The sequence below is a fragment of the Pyxicephalus adspersus genome, chromosome 3 (genome assembly GCF_032062135.1).
Source record: "Pyxicephalus adspersus chromosome 3, UCB_Pads_2.0, whole genome shotgun sequence".
In the NCBI taxonomy this organism is placed as follows: domain Eukaryota; kingdom Metazoa; phylum Chordata; class Amphibia; order Anura; family Pyxicephalidae; genus Pyxicephalus; species Pyxicephalus adspersus.
In genome coordinates this window covers 139,120,543-139,143,123 of record NC_092860.1, presented here as the reverse complement: position 1 = coordinate 139,143,123, position 22,581 = coordinate 139,120,543, and the positions used below count along the sequence as shown (strand labels likewise).

The window sequence follows — 22,581 nt, the reverse complement described above, 5'->3', positions numbered from 1 at the left end:
TGCTCGCCTCCCTCTTTCTTCTTCTAGAACAGATTACAATTCTTAGTATCAGTACTTCCATCCTTCCCAACTCAGGTACGCAGTATTTATTTTTAGGATTTCCTCTCCTCTATAGAACAGAAAATGATTTTGGCCGCAGTTCTGCAGTATGGAGTGTGCTGTAAGCCCCAATACTATATATCAGTCATTGCTTGGAATCCTCTGGTAGGAATGGTGAAATCCCATTGGTTGCCATGAATAGTTACTTTGTATATAATCAGTGGCAAAGATTACTGGTCTAGGGAAATGCAGTAAAATTTTAACACATAATTACATTTATTATATATGAAGCCCAATCTCCAGAATTCTATGTAAGGTTTACCATATGAAAGTCCTTTCAAATCATTTTATAGGATTGTTCTTCTTTACATTTATTCTTAGCAGTTCTGCCTGCCACTGGCACTTCCTTTTATTTAGGATGGGAACTCTTGTCCCTGTCCCCTATTGTTCTGCATTGTCACATTCTTCTCCAATGGAGATTACAACTTGCATTGTACAGATACGGTCCAAAGGATCATAACCAGAACAATGATACCTACAAAATGTTTTACAATGTATTGTGTGCTTCCAAGCACAGTTGTGGTTCTGGTTAGGAATAGACAGGCCAATTGTAAGGATACATAAGTGGAACTAGTGATATTTTCCTAGAATCGGGTCCCAGGGCTGTCATCCCATACTTTTATACTTAACACCTAGAAAGCTACCAACTGGAAACATCATGCAGCCAGTGAAGTCTGAAGAGTCTGTTTCCCATCCTGTATTCTTCTTACAGCTCAGTACCTTTCTACATAGTAAAGTCTGGATCAGGATGGATGCAATGTCATGTACAATGGTGGCTCTCATATTTCAGTCCTTACAGGTTCTCTTTGAATGCATCCTTCATTACAACTTATGGCAGATGGGATCATAGACCAAATCTACTTTCCTTTTCTGTGAAATGCAATCCTTTGCTCTCCCCTCTTATTGTATGATACTTCCCCCACCTCCTAGATTGTAAGCTCTTCAGGGCAGGGTCCTCTCCTCCTGTGTCACTCTCTGTATCTGTCTGCCATCTGCAACCCCTATTTATTGTACAGCTCCCTGTAATATGTTGGTGCTATATAAATCCTGTTTATTATTAATAATGTGACACATTTGACTCTCGGCTCCCTTTATTTATTGACCCCATGCAGGCGATCTGGTTATCTGAACAATTCCATGCACTTCTCATTGATATACAGCCAATTATAGGGCTTTGTATTGATCACTTTACTTTTACTACAGTCAAAGAATCGTTGCTGCAGATTATTGCACTTTGCCGATCGAGATGCATTTAATAAATATAAAATGTTGCTAGACTTTGGTATTTGGATGTGAATTGTTTTGGCTTTAGCTTGTCAGGTTATGATGAGTTGTCTTCAGTGCAATCAATAGGATACTTATAAAAACATTATTGTTTTACTAGTGTACGATTGGTGTTATATTTATAAAGTAATAAATCTGACATTCACCAAACATTTACTGCAGGTGAATCTCGTGCATAGATTTAAATGACAGTGACTGATTCACTATCAGCAATTTTTTTGCTGAAAGTCGCATTGCTCGCTTTGTAAATATTCCCCATATTGTTATATACATTGATTTCAGCTATTTAATTCGTATTTACTCAGTCATATTATATGTAAGGATCAATAAGATGGTATTTTTTTTCTTCGTTTTTCACCTGGTTGTTCTGCCCCAACACACTTCCTGGGGTGACCTGCTGCTCCCTGTACAGTGGAGGAGCATCATTGTCACCTAAGGACAGGAAAAGTGTTAGGACTACAGATTCCCCCCTCCTCGTCTCCATAACATAGGGGACAGTGAAGGAGCCAGGGCTGATAAACTTGAGATAACATGGTCAGGGTGCACAGGACTGAACAAGAACTTTTCTTTTCATGGCAGTTTGATTGCTGCAATTTGTGCAGCAATACCTTTTTCTGTATGGCTTTTCTAGTAGGGAAGAGCTAAAGATCTTCTTTTCTAGGAAGTCAATATCTATTATTTAAATCTCCTCTTTTTGGTTGCTTGGAGTATTATTTGTCATTAATAATTTATTAGAAAGCATATGGAAATCTGGATGTAAGGCAGAGATAATGGGCACAGGTGGTCAGAACATACCAAGGGGGGGTCACTATGTTATCCTTCATGGAAAAAGTATTTGTATAGCTTTTATAAGGAATGGTTTCTACATTGGTATTTTATTATAGCTTTTATAAATAAAGGTTACTACATTGATATTTTATTATAGCTTTTATAAATAAAGGTTACTACATTGGTATTTTATTATAGCTTTTATAAGGAAAGGTTACTACATTGGTATTTTATTATAGCTTTCATAAGGAATGGTTACTACATTTGTATTATAATAATTAGCACTAATTAACATCAAGGCAAAAAAAATGCAAGGTGCTTGTAGTAGCCGGTCAGGCTGTAGCAGTTAGTTTGGTACAACTTCAATTACATAGCAGTGTTGAACCCAGAAATGTTTTAAAGCTGTAGGTGGGTGGCAGCCCCAATATTGTGACCAAACTTTTCAGTAACTACCCAAAAACAGCCGGGTGGTTACTGAAAAGTGCCGGGTAGTGCACCCGGCTAAAAGGGGCTGGAGAGAACAGTCGGTATGAAATGGATCTTTGGGGAAAGAGTTGAAGAGTTGGAAAAAATATCTTGCCTTTAAAATGGGCCATACACATTAGATGACTGGTCCAGAGCTAGTGTGGGGTATAGGGCTGCTCTAATGCAATGCATGTGGCATGCAGTCTAACATGTGTTAATGCAAAACAGCAGAATGTATGGGAATGAAGGAGGTTATGGGAGAGATAGATGTCAATGGGGGATACTTTAAAGTTCAGTGATGAGGGATTTTACATTTCTTGCTGCAAAAAGTCATTCTGAAAAATTACCAGCTATCGGACTCCTGTTAATGTTAATGTACCCAATATGAAAGTATGAGCGACATATGTGGTTGGCATAGCCGTGTTTGATGTTGTTTATAAAGACTTTTACGGTTTGTTTTGCTATGATTAGAATAATAATAAGTTTCACTTTTCGGTATTATCGTGCAGGGTCTGGATTGGTTTCTGTTAGTCTGTGTACTCCATTGCATACATAGTTTGTTAGTAATCAGGTCACAATGAGTAACCACTGGTTGCCTTCCATTAGCCTTTCTTTAAACCACAGGCAGTGACCTTGCAAATTATTGTTTACTCAACTTCTGTTGAGTGAAAAGAATTGCAAGAGTGAAAAAAAAGTGGCAATCGGCCTGAGTCGGAGTTTCCACAGAGACGAGTTGGCATGTGTTGAACTGCCCTGGGAATGGAGCAAGATGCTGTTTGTATTCTTCGTCCACAGAACAAACAGAGAAGACTGCGGATTGACATGCAACACTTGTAATGGAAGCTGGTGCTGAGCTGTCAGTGCATCCTCAGCCTCAATAGAACAACACAACACTGCCTGAAATTATTACACACAACTGTTGTTTGGTGATGGTGACATGTAGGCTTGGCATTAAATAACCACATCCTGAACAAGTTGTATCAAAGTTAGACATAGGATGTTAAATGGCTCTGCATTTCCCTATGGTCTGCTATGCGTATTGTAATGGATGTGAAATGTTCTGTGTCAGAGCCAAACATCAAGTTATGTGATTGCTTTAATGGAAGAGCAAGGTGTTCTGATATTATCATAGCTTCGGATGGCCAAGAACCCACTGATTGTTCTTGTAGGATCTGATCTTTGGGTGATTGTTTATTAAATGAAAAGTCTTGTAACACTTTATAGCAGGCACTTGTGTCTTGTCTTGTGCCTCTTGTAAAATGTTTCCATGCTTCTTTCTTGTTCCAAAAGCTCCATTAAAAGATTTTGCTTCTGAGTATGGGAGAAATGCACACACTCTTACCTGACTCCCACAATGCAGGGTTCAGAGCCTTTTTGGACTTTTTCTCTATTAAGTCCTGGTACCCCACACAAAAGTGTTATATTCTAGGTATTGGTCAAACATACGGACTCCAGCTACCTCTTGCATTGTAGTTCTTGGATTTCACTGACACTGGGGGCATGTGCCCAGATCTTTTGAGGGGCCCAGGAGTGTATCAGTTTATGTACAATGTGCCCGTCCGGGGATCTATGTACAATGGGGACACCCTAGTGGTCAAGGGATCTATGTACAGTGGGAGCACCCTGGTGGTCAAGGGATCCATGTACAATGGGGGCACCCTGACGGTCAGGGGATCCATGAACGATGGGGACACCCTAGTGGGAAAGGGATCCATGTACAATGGGGACACCCTAGTGGAAAAGGGATCCATGTACAATGGGAGAACGCTGGCGGTCAAATGATCCATGTACAATGGGGGCACCTGGGGGGGGTCAAGGGATTTATGTGCAGTGGGGGCACCCTGGCGTTCAAGGGATCCATGCACATTGTGGGGGCACCCTGGCAGTCAAGGGATCCATGTACAATGGGGGCACCCTGGGGGTCAAGGAATCCATGTACAATGGGGGCACCCTGGGGGTCAGGGATCCATGTGCAATGGGAGCACCCTGACGGTTCAGGAATCCATGTACAACAGAGGCACCCTGGGGATTAAGGGATCCATGTGCAATGCGGGACCCTGGTGGTCAGGGGATCCATTTACAACAGGGACACCGTGGGGATCAAGGGCAAGGGATCCATTTTCAATGCGGGACCTTGGTGGTCAAGAGATCCATGTACAATAGAGGGACCCTGGGCATTTACTGATCTTTGTACATTGGGGCACCCTGGAGGTCAAGGGATTCATGTACAATGGAATGAACAATGCTGTTTAGAAGAATCCTGTAAGGATAGCTTATCTCTGGCATAACCAATACTACCATCTTGTACATCTAACCTGCCCAGGTAAAGGCTACTTCTGGGGTTACAGGGCAGCATACCTGAATGTGTGGAACCTCCTAAATTCCATTTTAACAATGAAGCCAAACGGCACCAACCAGTGAACTGGTGCACAGCAAAGCCTTGGATCCATTTGGAAATACTGTCAGCGCAGTTCTGTGTTCACCCCTTCCCCAACATTGTCAGCAGCAGCTGGATATTTACACTTTTAATATTAGTCCCATGAATCTATGTGTATAGCTTTTTTGTTCTTTAATTATCTTGTAAAAATTCCCATTACTTTAAATATTCTAAAGTGAAGATTAATAATACTGTTATCAAATTTGCAATTTTGCAGGAATTGTTAGGATACATGACTGTGAACATTAATATGTTATTTGCTCTCCTGACACATGACTCTGTGTTGGCTTTTGTACTTTTGTCTTCTTTGTGTGAATGACATGGTGAGTTGTTCTGTGTGTGTTTTGGCGCCTGGATTCAAACTGAGCTGTGCGTTCGTTACTCTGCCCTTTCACCTGTACAGGTCATGTGACTAGAACAAGTGAAAGACAATGCTGCACTGCCTTCATTATTAATTCACTCGGAGTCTTATTTCAAAGACTTTTCCCTCACAAGTAACCTTTTTCCTGAGAGTACGCTGCCAGTTTTATAACTGCACATTGGTGTTGTTGGTGGAATTTGCTGACACAGCAGGAATTCAGGACTATAGAACGCTGCTGCTGTGTATGAAATGCCGGAGTGTATTGTGAGATTATGGTTCTGCGTGAGTGGATGAGATAAACAGCTTTTACTGTACAGTGGTAATATGAAAGGGTAAGCAAAAATCAATGTTACTGTGTTACTTCATAAGGCATTTATTTGGAGCAAGCATGCAGCCAGTGAACTCCTATCAATTATATTTGTTCAAGGTCACATTATTAATATTATTATTAATATTATTATTAATAAACTGTATTTATATAGCGCCAACATATTGCGCAGCACTGTACATTAAATAGCGGTTGCAAATGACAGACCGATACAGACAGTGACACAGGAGGAGGAGAGGACATACTTGCAAGGTAGTGAGATGTACCTGGGAGCTGCACCTGTATTAATGTACTCACAGGTCCACTTTAAAAAATAGAAGGCAAATAAACATTTTTTTATCACTTTTTGAGCCAAAAATGTCTTGATTGTCTTGAGAATTTATTTTTCCTGCACAGACTCGGAGCACTCTGCTTGACATAATATAACAACACAAAAACATATTCAAACCTTCTCCATGTTTCACAGTAGGTATGGTGGTGGTGTTCTCTTTTTTTCATCTGTAGACATAGCGCTGATGCTTTTTGACAAAATGCTAGTTTTTTCTTTAACAATGGAATCCTCCTCGGTCTTTTTCCACTAAGCCCACTGTTGTTCAAGAATGAGGAATTGTGTGATTGACACTGATGGGCCTTGAGCTTGGAGTTCAGCTTTTATATATTTGGACCTTTACTTTATGTTACTCTTTTAATTATCTTTCTGCCCATTTTGGAGTCATGTTATTCCTTGTTGGCCATGTCCATGGAGTTTGCCTACTCATGGATCCTAAACACCTTATTGACAACTGTTGTCACATGAATATAAAGCAGCTTGGAGATGGTCTTATAGTCTTTGTCTTTGACTTTAACATGCTTGTCTATAATTTTCTTTTTAATTCTTTCAAACCTTTTCGCTCCTCTGGACTTTTTCTGCTTCCTTTGGTCCATATTAATTATCAGTATTTATTTAGCGCCGTCATATTATGCAGTGCTGTACAAAGTCCTTAGTCATGTCACTAGCTGTCCCTCAAAGGGGCTTATGATTTTAATGTTCCTACCATAGTCATATATCAATAACATAGTCTAAGATCAGTTTTGAGGGGAGGCCAATTAACCTAACAAGTTTTTGGAAAGTGCAAGGAATCCGGAATATCTAGAGGAAACCCACACAAACACAGGGAAAACATGCAAACTCCATGCAGATCAGATGAGTGTCCTGGCTGAGATTTAAACCTGGGACCTGCAAAGGCCAGAGGCCAGAATCCACTTTCACTTTATTCCAATTATTTATTATCTTTCATAAGGGTACCAAGAAATGTGTCCACATCATTTTAGAATATCTTTTGTAGAATAAGCAATGCTTTATCTCTATCAAATGTTCCTCAGTTATATACTATATAATATATAAATATTAAATGTATGCAGGTAAATATGGGACAGATGCTTTTCATTTTATCACTTTTCAGAAGGCATAAAGCACTTTTTAATAGGCTATAAAGATACTAACACACTTTTCCACAGCTGTACTTTTAAAGAAAAATTTGCCCCGAGTTCAGATTTAATATACAATTGGAAGCATTTTTAGCATTATGGAGAAATTTGTCTTCAAAGTTTAAAACAGATGGGTTTAATAATCTTATTAGGAATAGTAGCGGTGGTCAGATCCCTAAGGAAGGTCACTAGCCAAAAAAAAAATGTAGCAGGCATGTTTTTGTCCCTTTTCTGTTGTTGGTGGCAGCAAATTTACTTTACCCCCCCCTAGAATTGTTTACAGGTTTAGCTTTTGTAGAGTAAATTCCAAAGACATTGTAAGCATTTAGAGGTGACCCTGAGATACTGAAAGATTCCATAAGAAGACTAGACTCTGAGCATTTGCAGAATACCTGTGGATCCATACCAAGGACTGCAAAGAAAGAATGATAGAACTGTAGAAGATTTACAAAAATAGTAGTTCTGGAAAAAGGGAAATCGGTTGAATTGCATATTTGTTCGAGCCAATGTGTGGAGATTATGGTTGCTACTAGCAATGACCCTTCTTTCAGTAACTATCCCAACGTCAATTTATAATCAGTAGAAATTCATCTCATGATGTCAAGCTCTCTTCTTTCCTTTAAAGGATATACAACAACTCTTGGCATTAGCTTCTGATGGCCTGCAAGGCACCCTGGACACCAGGTTCTAAAATGCTTATTGAGCCAGTTAACACATGAGCATTTAGTACAACATTATTGTTATCAGTTTCAAGTTTTAATTAGCATACAGTATTGAAGTTGTTTGATTCATCTGCCCATCTTGGAGCTCAGAATTATTATTCCTTTCTGAGTGAAAGTTGTAATTGGGCTTAATATTTGTTTTAATTTTTCCTGCCTTTAAAACCAGCACTTCTGGGATCTGTAAAAAGCTGAGTGGTCTGCCATATTGCAATGTGCATTGGTATACAATGATGTGAGCAAACCCAGTGTTCTCCCCAGCCCCTTTTATCCGGGCACACCACCCGGCACTTTTCAGTAACCACCCGGCTGTTTATGGGTGGGTAATGAAGAGTTGGGTCACAATACAGGGGCTGCCACACACCTACAATTTCTTCCCTCGTAGCTTAAAAACATTCTGGGTTCAACATTGTAAACCCTTAGCTTTTTCTTCTATGTTCTTTTAAATTTTACACAATTACTTGCAATTTGGAATTTTGTAGGCACATTTATTACCTGGATTCTGGGTTAGTAAAGCCACACCATACATATTTTAGCATTGTTTCTCTATGTATTCTTGTTTGTATTTCCATTGATAAATGAAAAGACTGTGTATATTACCATATATTAGAATACTAGTATATAGCACTAATATTCTGAACCTACGTTGCATATGGCATATTTCCTCTCCCGTATTTATATCCATTAATCACTTTACATAAAAACCCTAAAAACATTTTCTTCCAGATATAATTATATCAAACTGATTGCAGTGACATTCAAATCTTAGAAGACATTTAAAAGTACTGATTGCCTTTATGTCTGTATATATTTTGTAAGCTTTTTCTGTGCTCAAATAACCTTGGCGTCTACCAGGTAATTTTCTTGTTCTGAAAAGTACACCATGTAGTTTTTCTTTTTAAATATGTGTTCTTTCACAAAATAGAATTAATTGGTACTTAATGAATGCACTAGCACGTTTTACCTTTTTGTGCTTTTATTTTTTTTTTTTTCTGTTAATGGTTTGCCTGCAGAGTGAGAAAATATTTGTTAACATTTTTGTCTAGCTGCAGTGAATGTTTATTGGCCCAGTAAAAGAATTCAATGGAAGACAGATGTTTAATGTGTTTTATATTTGTGTTTTCCAGGAGTCTGCGACAGGGGAGTTAAAGTGGTCTGGTATTTTTGTCAGCAAGATTCTTCAACACCGTATGTAAATGAGATGTATAGGCCGTTCGATCCCACCAAGAATCGAATAAAAATGCAAAGCAGCCAGCGGCTTAGGAGCGTTGAGGTGGCGCGAGGAAGATCCGGCTATGGCTTCACTCTTTCGGGACATTCGCCTTGTATCATAGGTAGCGTAATTAAGGATAGTCCTGCTGAGTTTGTAGGACTTAAACCTGGGGATCAAATTTGTGCAGTCAATGAAATTAATGTAAAAAAGGCATCTCATGAAGATGTGGTCAAATTGATTGGAAAATGTTCTGGTGTTCTTCATATGGTCATTTCAGAAGGAGCCCGTCACATGGATCTATGCTCTAGCGATGAGGAAATTGCCTATTATGAGGGTAAGACTTGCTTGAAACCAAGGCTTGACTCAAAAGCCATGGGCATAAACCGAGCACAGAGAGTTGTGGAAGAGATGCAGTCTGGAGGAATATTCAACATGATATTTGAAAACCCAGTACCTGGTGGTAAAACAGACAACCATGCACCAAAACAGAGGTCAAGATCAATGTCCGCTTCACATTATGAAATGAGAAGGGAGAGAACCAAACACAGTATGGATTTTCTTTCAACAGATGAAATATCAAAGATGTTAAACAACGACTCTGTGTTTCCCAGTGGGGCCCAGAATTTGGAGGACTTTGAGTTGGATGCAAGTATATTAAATGTTGGTATGATTGTTGGCTACCTTGGCTCTATCGAACTTCCTTCAACAAGTTCCAACCTTGAATATGACAGTTTGCAGGCTATCCGCGGGTGTATGAGACGCCTGAGAGCTGAGCAAAAAATACATTCCTTGGTCCTCATGAAAATCATGCATGACAACATCCAGCTGTGCAACGATAAAGTTGGTATTATTGCTGTGTACCCAGCTGACAAACTGGCATTTAGTGCCGTGTGTCCTGATGACAAAAGGTTTTTTGGACTTGTCACCATGCAGAATATTGATGATCAAAGCTTGGCACAAGATGATGAAGGTATTTTGAGGACATCTTGCCATGTGTTTATGGTGGACCCAGAATTATTCCACCATAAAATACATCAGGGTATCGCCAGGAGATTTGCCTTTGAATGTACACCAGATCCAGACACCAATGGATGCTTGGAGTTCCCACCATCTTCCATGCCAGTTCTACAGTTTGTGTCTGTTCTTTACAGGGACATGGGTGAATTGATTGAAGGTGTGAGGGCAAGGGCATTCCTCGATAATGAAGCTGATGTACATCAGAATAACAGTACCAGCAGTAATAGTGATAGCGGAATTGGGAATTTTAACCAGGAGGAGAAAACTAACAGGGTATTGGTTGTTGACTTAGGAAGTGCCCCAAATAAACATATTCCTCATGGCCTGTGGGAGAATCCTGGAGGGAGGGCCCAGAACCAATCTGTTCTACATTGGAATGGGTATTCCAATGAGGATGATGTGCATTTCCCTCCAGCTGATAAACCACAGAACTACAAGAAGCATTTGGGTCCATCAGCACGGATTGAGGTACCTGTTATCCCACCAAGGGGACCTCCACTTCCACCAAAGAAAGCTGGCCCTCAGGATGTAGTAGGTCAGAAGAAATGGTTGCCTGTTCACGTGATACGAGATTGGCAACAAGGGAATGTCAGTGATCAGGAGTCCTACGCCGACTCCACAGATGGATTGTCCAGTGTAAATTGTGGAACTTTACCTCCTCCAATGAATAAGATTCCTGCCGACAGATACAGAGTAGAAGGAAACTTTGTACAGCCTCCAGCATGTAAAGATGACTGGTCAAAGAAAGCCTTTGACATACATAATATTTTTGGAGCTATACATTCATCTAAGAAGTCTAGAGAAGACAGAAAGGTAAGGAAGTTTAACTATTATCTTCTCAATGAAAATCAGTTTGGTGACTTAGGAGTCATTCAAGTGTAAAATACATTGTCATTAAAATATTCTTCATTAAATACTTTGAACTGACATGCTGAATGCTCATTGGGCCTGATTTATTAAAGCTCTCTAAGGCTGGGAAGGATACACTTTCCTCAGTGAAGCTGGGTAATTCAGCAAACCTGGAATGAATCTGGCTCAGTATTCAAAACATTTGCTAGCAAATGTCTAAGGAAATTAATTCCAGGTTTGCTGGATCACCCAGCTTCACTGATAAAAGTGTATCCTCTCCAGCCATTGAGTAGTAAGAGTAAAAGAGTAAATAAGGCCCTATGAGTATATGGCCAGAACAGTCTGCTTCTATCCTTTTCTGTCCTCATCTTTTTTAGGGATAAATACATACAATGGTCTTCATTGGGGTTAAATTATAGTCCAATAAAGGAAGCTCTATGTTTGCTGACCTGAACCCATTTTAGGACAAATTTTACAATAACACTGGTTACCTAAAAATAAATTCTAGTATATGTATGTATTTTCCTTTTCTATTGTCAGTAGCATATAACTGTAATAAAGTGAAACCGCCAATATTCATCTCCTTTCCGTGGGTGCCACCATCTTGTTTTCTTTTCTTCCTGGAAATGATCTTCGGCCATCTTGATAAATGGCTCCTTCATTCCCGGCATATGAAAATGAAGCCAGGATAGCTGGGCAAGCATCAGAACAATTATTACAGAAGGGGCATCGCCTGGTCCTTTCTGCAATAACCACCTGCCTGAATCACCTATGTTCAAAGTGGGATTTTTGTTGTTCTTTAAAGTACAGTACATGTATATCAAAAGCCAATACATTTTCCCCCTTCCTGTTATGGACATAGTATGGTATGGTTAAAAACTTTTGCCAAGTTGTCTGTGAATAAGTGTCACATTGAAAAGATCTGATTTCTTTTCCTGACAACTCAAAAATTTTAGATTTCACCTCCTTCATTCCAGATGATCATGGTCAGAGAGGCAAATAAAGTGCTGATGGCACAGATAACAATAAATACCCAACCTTTGATTAGCTAAAAAAAATCACAAAACAGTTGTCTGACATAGACAACGTGACACAGTACCTGAAATTAGATACAGTATTAGGATTTGATATTCGGTTCATTTAACCTCCTACACATAATTTTTAGGACAAAGGCTACGTACACACGTCAGATGATTCTCGCCCGATAATCGTCTCGGGGATAGTATCAGACGAGAATCTGGTGTGTGTACTTCTCCCACGTCATTCATGGATCCTTCCAGGCAGATCGTAATAAAGGTGAAGAGGAGAGCACAGCAGGGTGCTGCTCCGTTGTTCTCCCCCTTCCTCTCTCCATAGAGCAGAACGGTGCTGTATGTCCAATGCTCGTTCGCTCTTTTTTTCGTTGGAAGCATTGGGAAAGATCTTTTTCAAAGACAATATTCTAATGTGTGTATGTAGCTTAAGGTTTAGCACAAACTGCTAGATTTTTTTTTGTTTAATACCATAATATATATATATAATATAATTCTGTTTGAAAGTAGCTCTGATGGGGATTCAGTAGCATATATCAATTGCAAAATTGGCAGCAGATTGTTTCCGATTTAACACGATCAGTTAGTGTCCAGTCAGCAGCTGGTAAGGATTCAGCTGTATTACAAGCCGTAAAAGAGAACTGTTAAATTGCCCACTGGGCTGTGCTGGGAAGCAGGCATGTATGAATCCCAGCAATGGCTAGACAGAATTACAAATCTTTTGTCCGGTAAAACCATTTACATACAATATATGTACACGAGATGTATAGTTAACTGGTGGGAGCTGGGATTTACCAAGGCAAAGTTCAGTAATCAAAAGCCAGAAAACTTGGTTATATTTTATCCAGTCTGACTTAATTAGGTAAAATGAGAATGCTTGGGGCCATTCAGATTTTGGCATCCTGGTGTATTGGTCTAACTTGAGTTCCTAATTTGAGTTGCATTAAGGCAGCTGAGTCATATAAATGGAGCAGAGTGGACATGGTGGTTCACCATTGTGCACAGTAGTGTGTTGTGGTGAACTGCAATACATGTGCTTAGAAGTAGCCTTGCAATGCAAAACAAATAACCCCGGGTCCACTTACACTTTGAGCCTGATTTATTAAAGATCTCCAAGGCCAGTGAAACTGGGTGATCCTGAAATCCTGGAATGGATTTCTTCGAAAACATTTGCTAGTAAATGTTTTGAATCCTGAACCCACATCCATTCCAGGTTTACTGGATCACCCAGCTTCACTGATAAGTGTGTCATCTCCAGCCTTGGGGAGCTTTAAAATTCCGGCCCTTTGTGTTACCTACTTTATGCCTACTTGTCTACTTTAGCACATTCCCATTATGTACAGTTCATTGCACTTCATATATGAAAAGACATCAGACATTGCATAGGGTTCCATTTATAAAAAAGGCAATCTGACATTTCCTGGTGTGAATCCTTCAGGTCCATGTGTTTCAGTGATAGTAGTTGACTCCCCCCAGGATAGGATAGCCATGCAGGTGGATAAGCATGCCTTGCAGTAAATTGCATTGCAATTCTAAAATTGGGAACAAAGATTTAGCAGGTGCAAAATGCACAAAGGCCACAAGGTGGTTGATTTATGGAAAACACAATCATGAAGTGAACTCCTGGGCCGCAGAATGGGATAAAGGACTTTAATTATAGTCCTCTTGCAGCAGGGAACATTAATTTACAGTGGGTTTAATAAGGGATTGAAGCATAGTTGATTTTATGCAGAAATGTGAACATTTGTACTGATATTAATCTATACCCCAAAAACTCCTGGGACAGGAGTTGGAAAAAAAAACTCCACACGGCAACATAGACGCACAGGTTAGAACTGGTGTGAGCTTTTTTATTGTTGTGTTTTCCTGTTGCAGATATTCCCACGCTTTCTGTCTGGTAAAAGGTTGTCTCGCCAGAACAGAGAGCCCTCGTAGAGCAGCAAAACCTGATAGGGGTTTTAATCTTTCCTCATTCTTTTGAAAAAGAATTCTAGAGTAGACACACATGACGTCTGGTGTCATTGCTACCACCCCTCCCTCCCCAGTCCTCAACTATGTGGGACTTAATATTGGAATTAAAGGCACCCATTTTAGGGTGAGCCACTGTTAAGGAACATAGGCCAATACTAGTGGCACTGACCTGAAGGATTAGTAGTTTATTTGCCCTAAAGAAATCCCTGGGTTGTGTGTTTCCCGGGGTAATATACATTGGACTTGAAACAGAATGAGCTGGGTGATCCAGCAAATCTGGAATGGATTTCTTCAATGTCATTTGCTATTTGCTAGCAAATGCTTTGAATCCATCCCAGGTTTGTTGGATCACCCAGCTTCACTGGTGAAAGTGTATTATCCCCAGCCTTGGAGAGCTTTAATGAATCAGGGCCAATGTATCTGGATATCGGTGTTCAACACAGAATTTCTTTTAAGGGGGTGGGAAGAATTTGTATTTGCGTAGCAGCCCCTGTATTGTCACCCAACTCATCAGTAACCACCCAAAAACAGCCGGGTGGTTATTGAAAAGTGCCAGGTGGTGCACCCAGCTAAAAAGGGCTGGAGAGAACACTGGTTGTGCCTACAAACTGTTGTAGCTCTTCTGTGTGCCATCACAGATTCCCCCAAAAGTGGCATTATGTTATGAAAACATGAGGAAAGTCTTTGCAATATTGTTCTTGGCTTGGCTTCCTGCGGTTAAAGCTCTTCCTTGTCTCTACCACATCTTCTCTGAAGTTTTTTCCACTGTTCGTTTTTCTTTTCCAATAAAGATGCCAATGATACAATCCCCCAAAAAGGATTTTGCCAACCTGGCGCTAGGCTCCACTTCAATTGTTGGATTTTACATTTGCAATAAAGTTCAATTGTACCTTCAGTTTTAACCAGCTGAATAGATTCCAGGTATATTGAAATGTTCCACACACCTTTGTGTAGTTTGTCCCATGCCAGCACCTGTAGAGGGTGCGTGGAGAAGCCATGATCTCTCTCCGACATGCTTCACTGACTGCATGTGATCCAAGTCACACTGACAATGACACAACATTGATCGGGGTGACACCTTGAGAACCTAAAGCTTTAAAAACCAATACAGCAATGACGCCTTCTTTTTTGTTTTCACCAGTTCACTTGGCCCATATATGCGAAGGCCAAAATGAAAATTGTGTTTTTATGTATCCTTTTAGGGTATCCCGTTTCAGCGTCTTTATTATACAACAGACAAATGATTCAATATACCACAGTGCCGGATGATTCTATGCATTATGGGAAGAATAAGTGCGGCTGACATCAGGCTGATCCTTCATGGTCCTCCTGTAACAGTGCAGGGTGTTCAGAGATCATAATGTTTTTTTGGAAGCTGTGTTGGTCATATGCCATACATGCATCACACAGTAGGACGTCTGTATTTATGTAGAACGATCTTGGCTCCGCGGATATCTGCGTCTCTCTTATAGAAAACACATGACGCCCATTCATTTCACTCTTTTTGTGTAGACGTTGCCAAAATGCTGCAGTAAAAGCTGTCTGAGTAGATAAATCTTTGGTAGTTGTGGTAGTCCTGGAGTAAGGCTGGGTACACAAGTGCAATAATTGTCATTTGAAAGGATCTTTCACGATCCTTTCCAACGACAAAAGACTGAACGAGCGTTGTACATACAGAGCCGTTCTGCTCTATGGAGAGGGGAGGGGGGAGAATGACGGAGCGGCACCCCGATGTGCTCTCTCCTCTTTACTTTCATTACAATTGTTCATCATTCGTAGATCCACCTGGACAGATCCATGAGCGACGAGCGCTGTACACACTCCGGATTTTCTTCCGATATCAGCCTTGAGCAGATTATCGGATGAGAATCATCTGATGTGTGTCCGTAGCCTAACAGGGATATATTTATATACTGTGAGTGCAATCATTTGCTGTTGTTTTACAGCAGTTTAGGGACAAAAATGCATACATTGATATGGTTTTTGGCTCCAAACTTAAAAAAGAGTGCACAATTATTGTAACCTGTTGACTTTCTCACGTTGGCTTCTGAGATGCCATGATTAGGACCAGCAAAGCACTTGTGAATCCAAGGAAAAGGTGGACAAAGAGTGTGAAAAACTATTCAGAAAACCAAGGAAGCTTTGAATTGTTCCACGCTTCCATATAATTTCCTGGAGTGTATATTAGGATAAAATCTTTCTGCAATTGTTATGTGGCCAGTTACCAAGGCGTGCAGATATCACCACTATAGTCTATGCACAGTGTAAAAATATTACAAAAAAAGAACATTAATGTTCATTTTATTTTTAGACCGGCAGTATTCTCACATTGTATTCTGCGTGGAAGGGAGAATGGATTTGCTCTATTGTGAATCCACCATAAATCTTTAACAATGCTCGTCAGATGTTTGATTTATTGCTGCTAGCACATAGAATTTCCCATCTACAAATCTTGTTACTTTGATAGTATTAGTTAATATGTAGCCAATGTTTTGATTTTGTTTTGTCAGTGTTTATTTGCTAAAAGCATCCTTTTAGTGTTTAATTACTAAATGACTGTGCTTCCTGAGATGTTAGATATGTATTAGTGCTGCTTGGCCTTTTCTTTTCTTTGTTCTTGCTTACATTGGACAGTTTAGCTGTGTTTGATTAATTGGGACGACGTGGCTTTATTTTTTTTCACAAAAGACTGGTAGTGGTACGGAAAGTTGAACTTTGGGAGGACAGAAGTGTGCGTGTATGTGTATATATGTATGTGTATGCAGCTTTTAACCCAGACATTTTTTAGAGCTGGATGGTAAGAAATTGTAGGTGGGTGACAGCCCCTGTATTGTGACCCAACTCGCCCAAAAACAGCCGGGTGGTTACTGAAAAGTGCCGGGTGGGGCGCCTGGTTAAAAGAGGCGGCAGAGAACACTGTGTATGCAGTACTAAGGTAATAAGAAATCTTGTACAACAATAGTATACTATATTATGAAAAATATACATTATGTATATAAAATGGAACTGCAGAATTAAAAAAAAAATGCTAACAGATGTTACTGCTATCTGGGGCTTCATTAAAAAGTTTTATCCTTATTTCCTGTTCTTGCAAGAACTTTATACCAGACAGAAAGTTGAAACAATAAAAAAAGAGGTTCTTGCATTACCTTACCTAACTTAAAAGAAGCATTTTTATTTCTCTGTGTTGATTTTCCCCTCACATCCTCTTCTGGCTTATTCATTATCACTGACCCCTCTTTCACAGCAATCCGACCCCCACAATCTCTTCCATAAGATGCTCACAGGCACGGATGTCATCCCCTAAGTGCAGACCCAAAAGTCTTGTATTGTAAATGAAGGACATAACCATATTAGTGTTTAACCCAGATTTTTTTTTTTTTTTAAGTTGGCTGGGCAGAGAATGTAAGTGGGTGGCAGATCTGTATTGTGACCGAACTTTTCAGTAACCTCCCAAAAACAATTGGGTGGTCATTGAAAAGTGCCGAGTGGTGCACCCAGCTAAAAGGGACTGGGGAGAACACTGCATATGTAAAGAGGATAAAACACAATGTAAATGTATGTAGGATTCTAAGAAACATTATAATCTTTATAAAGTGAAATGTATTTAGGTTGCTAAATACATTTTAGGGAGAAACAGGGTTGGGAAAGGTGAAAAGGAAGAGAGGGAATAGGCTCCCCAAGCAGGGAATCAAAAAAAAAAAAAGGGTAAGAAGAAAAAGAACTATAAAAAATAAAAAAAAAAAAATATGATTTAAAAAAAAAAAAAGGGTAAGAAGAAAAAGAACTATAGGAAAAAATAGGACCTCCTTCGAGGTATTCCTACTCTTTAGTCCTGTAATTCATTAATGGATCCCAAGTTCTAAAAAAGGTAGCAATATTGTTGGTTATTGTACATAAGAGATTGTCATTTACCATAGAAAATACGGTTGAATATCCTTTCCCAAAATCTGCTCACCCTTTTACAGAGCCACCAGGTATGTAGCACCATTCCTACTTGACCTCACCTACTAAAGCAAGGAGGAAAGATGTGTTGGTTTAGCTTTTGAAGTCTAGTCCGAACTGTGTCCCATCTCATGATAGCTTTGTAATTAGCAGAAGTGTTGAAAGAAACCTAGGACATAGCATATGCAGCCTCCTGCCATTCCTGTGCCTCTCACATGATTTGTTGATCAGTGTTCTACATATAAACATTTTAGTAGAGCGTCAAAAAGGCAAATTCTACCCCTAATTTTTTTTTTTTTTAGAGACCTGCAAGTTCTTTTAAAGGAATAATTTGGAAGCATGAATAAGCTATTTTCAGTTTGTCAGTAATCAATGAGCAAATTTGATAATGGCAAAAAAATTCAGAGTTGGGTTGGGAGGGGGGTTGTGGGATGTGCAGAGGAGGCTTGGACTAAGAGTTTTTATTTCTCTGTCACTAAAGAAATAATTTATTCTCACAAAACCCATATTCACACCATGACCCTGGTTGCAACCCTGGCTAAATTCAGGGTTACTGTAAACTATCCCACCCCATGGGTTAGTGAGAGAGGCCTCCAAACTCATCCACTGAGGTTTAGGGTCAGGCACGGTGCATTTGGAGAGTTCAGCAATCTGAACTGCTTGGTGATATCGATGAAGATCCAGGACTCCTATTGTCACCTATTGTCTGTATGTCCTTTGTTTCCCCAAATTCATTTGATCAATTTGTTTTGAGGAATGTAAAGATCTTGTTTGGGAATCAAAATCGGGGGGTTAGAAAATAGTTTAAGAACCTAGAAGGAACTTTGGAGCTTAGCTTTAAAAGCGGATACGGTTTAATCCCTTACACACTCCCAAAACTGTAGGGGAAGAGTAGTTGATGTTTTCCTGTGGAATCTTCTGCTGATATCTTGCGTTGTATAGGAAGATATATATGGGGAAGGTGCGTTGCACTCATTAGGGGTCTATTTATAAACCAATAAGTTTCGACATTCACCAAGCTTTCTCTGGTGGAGAATGAATCATTGACATTTACAACACAAGAGACTTAGAAGATTTTCTTTTGGAGAATCTTTGTTTTCTTTATTTTTTTGTTGCTTGCCATAGTTTTGGTCATGTCATATGATGAGTTTGTAAACCACGCTTTTCTCTGATATTGTCAGAATTGTACAAGAAATCTCTGGCTTAGCATCAGTGTTCTTGGAACTTCTCTAAAGATCTAAATCCTGGCTAGTCTGGTAGGACAGTTGCAGAGACACTCCCAGGTTTTAAAGGTTTCTTCCAAGATTTCTTCCCTGGAAGCATCTATGTTTTTATGTGCGAAGCCCAGAAAATCTCATGAGTGCGTAATGCTCCCTCGAGTTTATACATTGGCAATCGCTACTGTTTACAATGGCCAGTTAACAAAACCCACATAAACCTGTGTTTCAGGGGGATAAAAATATAAAGAATAAAATTATATAGCAAAGACTAGCTTACCTTTAATCAACACGCTCTAGGAATTCCTGCCCAATAAGTAAGCTCCCTCCACCCTTCCTATATCTACTGCTGATGGCTGGCACGAAATTTTAGGACCATATACATTACATGGGGTAAGGTTAAACTTCATTGCTTCTGCGGGCTCAATACAATGACAGGTTGAAATGTATACTTTCCACAAGTCCCAGTTTACAACAGTATTCGCCCCCAATTTTTCTTTTTTTTAAGCTGGGTGGGAAGAGGAAGATGGTTGCTGCAACTGTATTGTGATCCAGCCTTTCAGTAACCATCCAATAACAGCCATGTGGTTACTGAAAAATGCTGGGTTGTACGCCCAACTTAAAAGAGCTGGGGAGAACACTGTATACCAATGTGTGGCATGTACTACATCTAAGACAGAACCAAACCTGAATATAAAAAAAATTGTGAGCAGACAGAACAGCTAGGCACTTGTGCAGCTAATTGTATGATCCTAGTATAGCTGGCTGCCGAGAATAAATAAGCTTTCACACACATGCGCAAGAGTTTTCTTTCTGGCCTGGCCAATTAAGATGACTGAAGATCCTAAACCTAAAAGAGGATCAGGTGAAAATGCTTGCGCCTACAACAGAACCAAAAAAATTGTAATCGGGCAGATAAGTTTATTGTATTTCATTAGGGACATTGCCTATTCCTTCCCAAAAATAACCCTGCTTGCAGTTTTATTTTTTTTTACTCTTTTGGTTTATTTATGCTTTAAACTCATTACAGTTGGTATGCTGTAACCTGCATTAAGAAACAAAAGTTATAACTATTTTGGCTGCAGTTGTGAACCAAACAACAAAACAAATCAGAGCAACACATTTAAAAAAAAATAAGTTGCCAGTGCACGTCAGCTCAAGGCCATTTAGCACTTGTCAACATACGTGATATAGATCAAACCTTATCTATACAGGAAATATTAAAGAACGCAGAGCAGCTCATATCTCATGAGAAGTCCCTCCAATCTGTTGCAATAGTGTATTCTAGCAAGATTTAGGTGGCTCTGTGTTGTCAAAGATGTAACCAGAAGAAAATTGTCACCATTACCTATATGACTATTAAACATAAAATCTAGTTTTTTTACAAGTATGTATTTTGGAACTGCTATCAGTGTGTGATTTATGCAAGGGGAGTGAGCAGAGGCAGGATATGAAGAGGAAACACATTCTAATCCTCATATATACTCCTATTGATACTTCAATAATCAAATGTTTAATACCTTAAAATGTAAAGTTCCTTGATAAAACTAAGTTGAATCTATTTTAAAAAGAAATCCTCTTCTTACGAACAAATGGTTCTTTGAAACAATAGGAGGGAAGTGCCAATTGCAGCTAAGGCTCTATGTTGGGTAAATTTCAGATTTTGCTTGCACTGCCATTTGCTGGTGTATTCAACCTTGGAATTTCATTATTTCTCTGTGGACAGACCTTCATTTTTGAGTTGCAAGATTCCTGTTTTATATAGGAGCCAAGGGAGCTGTGCACAGCATCATGTTACTACCCAGAGGGGTCAGAATCATCTGGTTTGGGTTTGTTTATAGTGGTTGTAATTTCAGAAGAAATGATAAAACTTTTAGTGAAATAAATGTTATTTATCCATATCTTTAACTTCACTGGCCATGCCATCTGTGAATCATAGCAGCTATTCCTTCTAAGCATGTCGTAGCTGACCACGTCCAAAGCAAAGTCCATCAAGAATGGCCTAGATGAATTGAAAACTTGACCTTGCAAAAGAAGCATAGAAAATTGTTTAAAGATGAATGGAATCATAAATTCTGTTGTCTATAAAATAATGAAATAATAATAAAAATGTGTGATTTGTTACAGAATTCAAAGTTTGGCCACGTGAGTGGATTGGTCCAGGGTCAGCAACGCTCCTCAGGTCGGAGGTCTCTTGGAAGATCAAAGCGATTTAGCATCACACGCTCACTTGATGACTTGGAGGTAAGATTACTATATGGAGAATTGTGAGCAATGTTTGCATTAGAAGAGGTGGGCTACTAAAGCTGTGTGGCAGGGCCAGAAATTGGCTGTCCTTCAGGTACTTCCAACATGGTAAAGGTACCATTAAAGAGTTATTAAATCTTAAACGCAATAATTTGTTTTCAGTGAGCTCTTAGAAGACCCAGCCTGCACCCTCCATGCTTCCACCAAGGGCCATAGCTGATGACGGGTAAAAGAGTTTTACTAGTCTTTTTGTACTGATCCTTCCCATACCCACCATTGGTGAATAAAGACCTAGGCTAAGCTCAGACTGGCAATGAGGTTGGCGTGTGGTTACTATTTGGTAGCACTTGGTCATTGGATTAGAGCTGAAGAGTAAATGTTATAATAAAATCCTGTGGATGCCGTTATTCCTATCAAGGATCCAGTAACGGACAGAAGCTTACAAGTAATGAGGGCATTGCCATGTTAGACCTAAAGCAGATCCTATCATCTGACTGGGGTTATAGTGCCAAGTAACCTCCTATAAATGTATTGTATCTGGATAGAAAAAAGGATACTTTGTATGAACCTAACATAAGACAAAACACAAAAGAATCTGACATAAACTTGTATTTTATAACAGGACGGTTACTGTAGGAAAACATGGATGTTGTAGCTTACTTTGCTTACAGTCAGTGCTGGTTTTCCAGGGCTGGGCACTGTGGTTTTATTTGGCATGGACACGGCATTTCCACATTTTTTTCTCCAAAAGATGTGAGCTGCTTGCTGAGGACACTCCCATCACTTCCTAACTGCAGGCTGCACAATGGTAGTATAGTGATACTCTGACTCCCTCCTGTGCACACAGAGCCGCCAGTTTCTGACACAGCGAGGAGTCATTGTAAATGCAGGAAGCAGACCGTGTCCTAATGGTCCCCGTATTCAGTATAGGATCGGATTCCAGAGCAACTCTAGAAACCATACTGTGCAGGCTGTCTCCCAAAGTACAGTCTCTGTAATAAATATAACAACACATCGCACATTGGTGATGCTACAATACACTCCCAATATAACAAATTGCACATTTTATTATAATGTCGCCAACGCTGTGTGACAACACACTGCACATTGGTGACCTTATAATACAATGCCATATGATAACACACTGCACATTGGTGACATTA

At 39.6% G+C, this 22,581-nt stretch overlaps 1 protein-coding gene across 1 annotated transcript in view; it reads left to right on the top strand.

Moving 5' to 3' along the window:
• Nucleotides 1-22,581, top strand: part of RGS12 (regulator of G protein signaling 12) — a 110,601-nt gene that overhangs the window by 5,528 nt on the left and 82,492 nt on the right. The window contains exons 2-3 of the mRNA XM_072406510.1: nt 9,056-10,971; nt 21,299-21,415. Coding sequence (XP_072262611.1) covers nt 9,130-10,971; nt 21,299-21,415 — 1,959 coding nt within the window. The 5' untranslated portion in view covers nt 9,056-9,129. The remainder of the gene's footprint in view (nt 1-9,055; nt 10,972-21,298; nt 21,416-22,581) is intronic.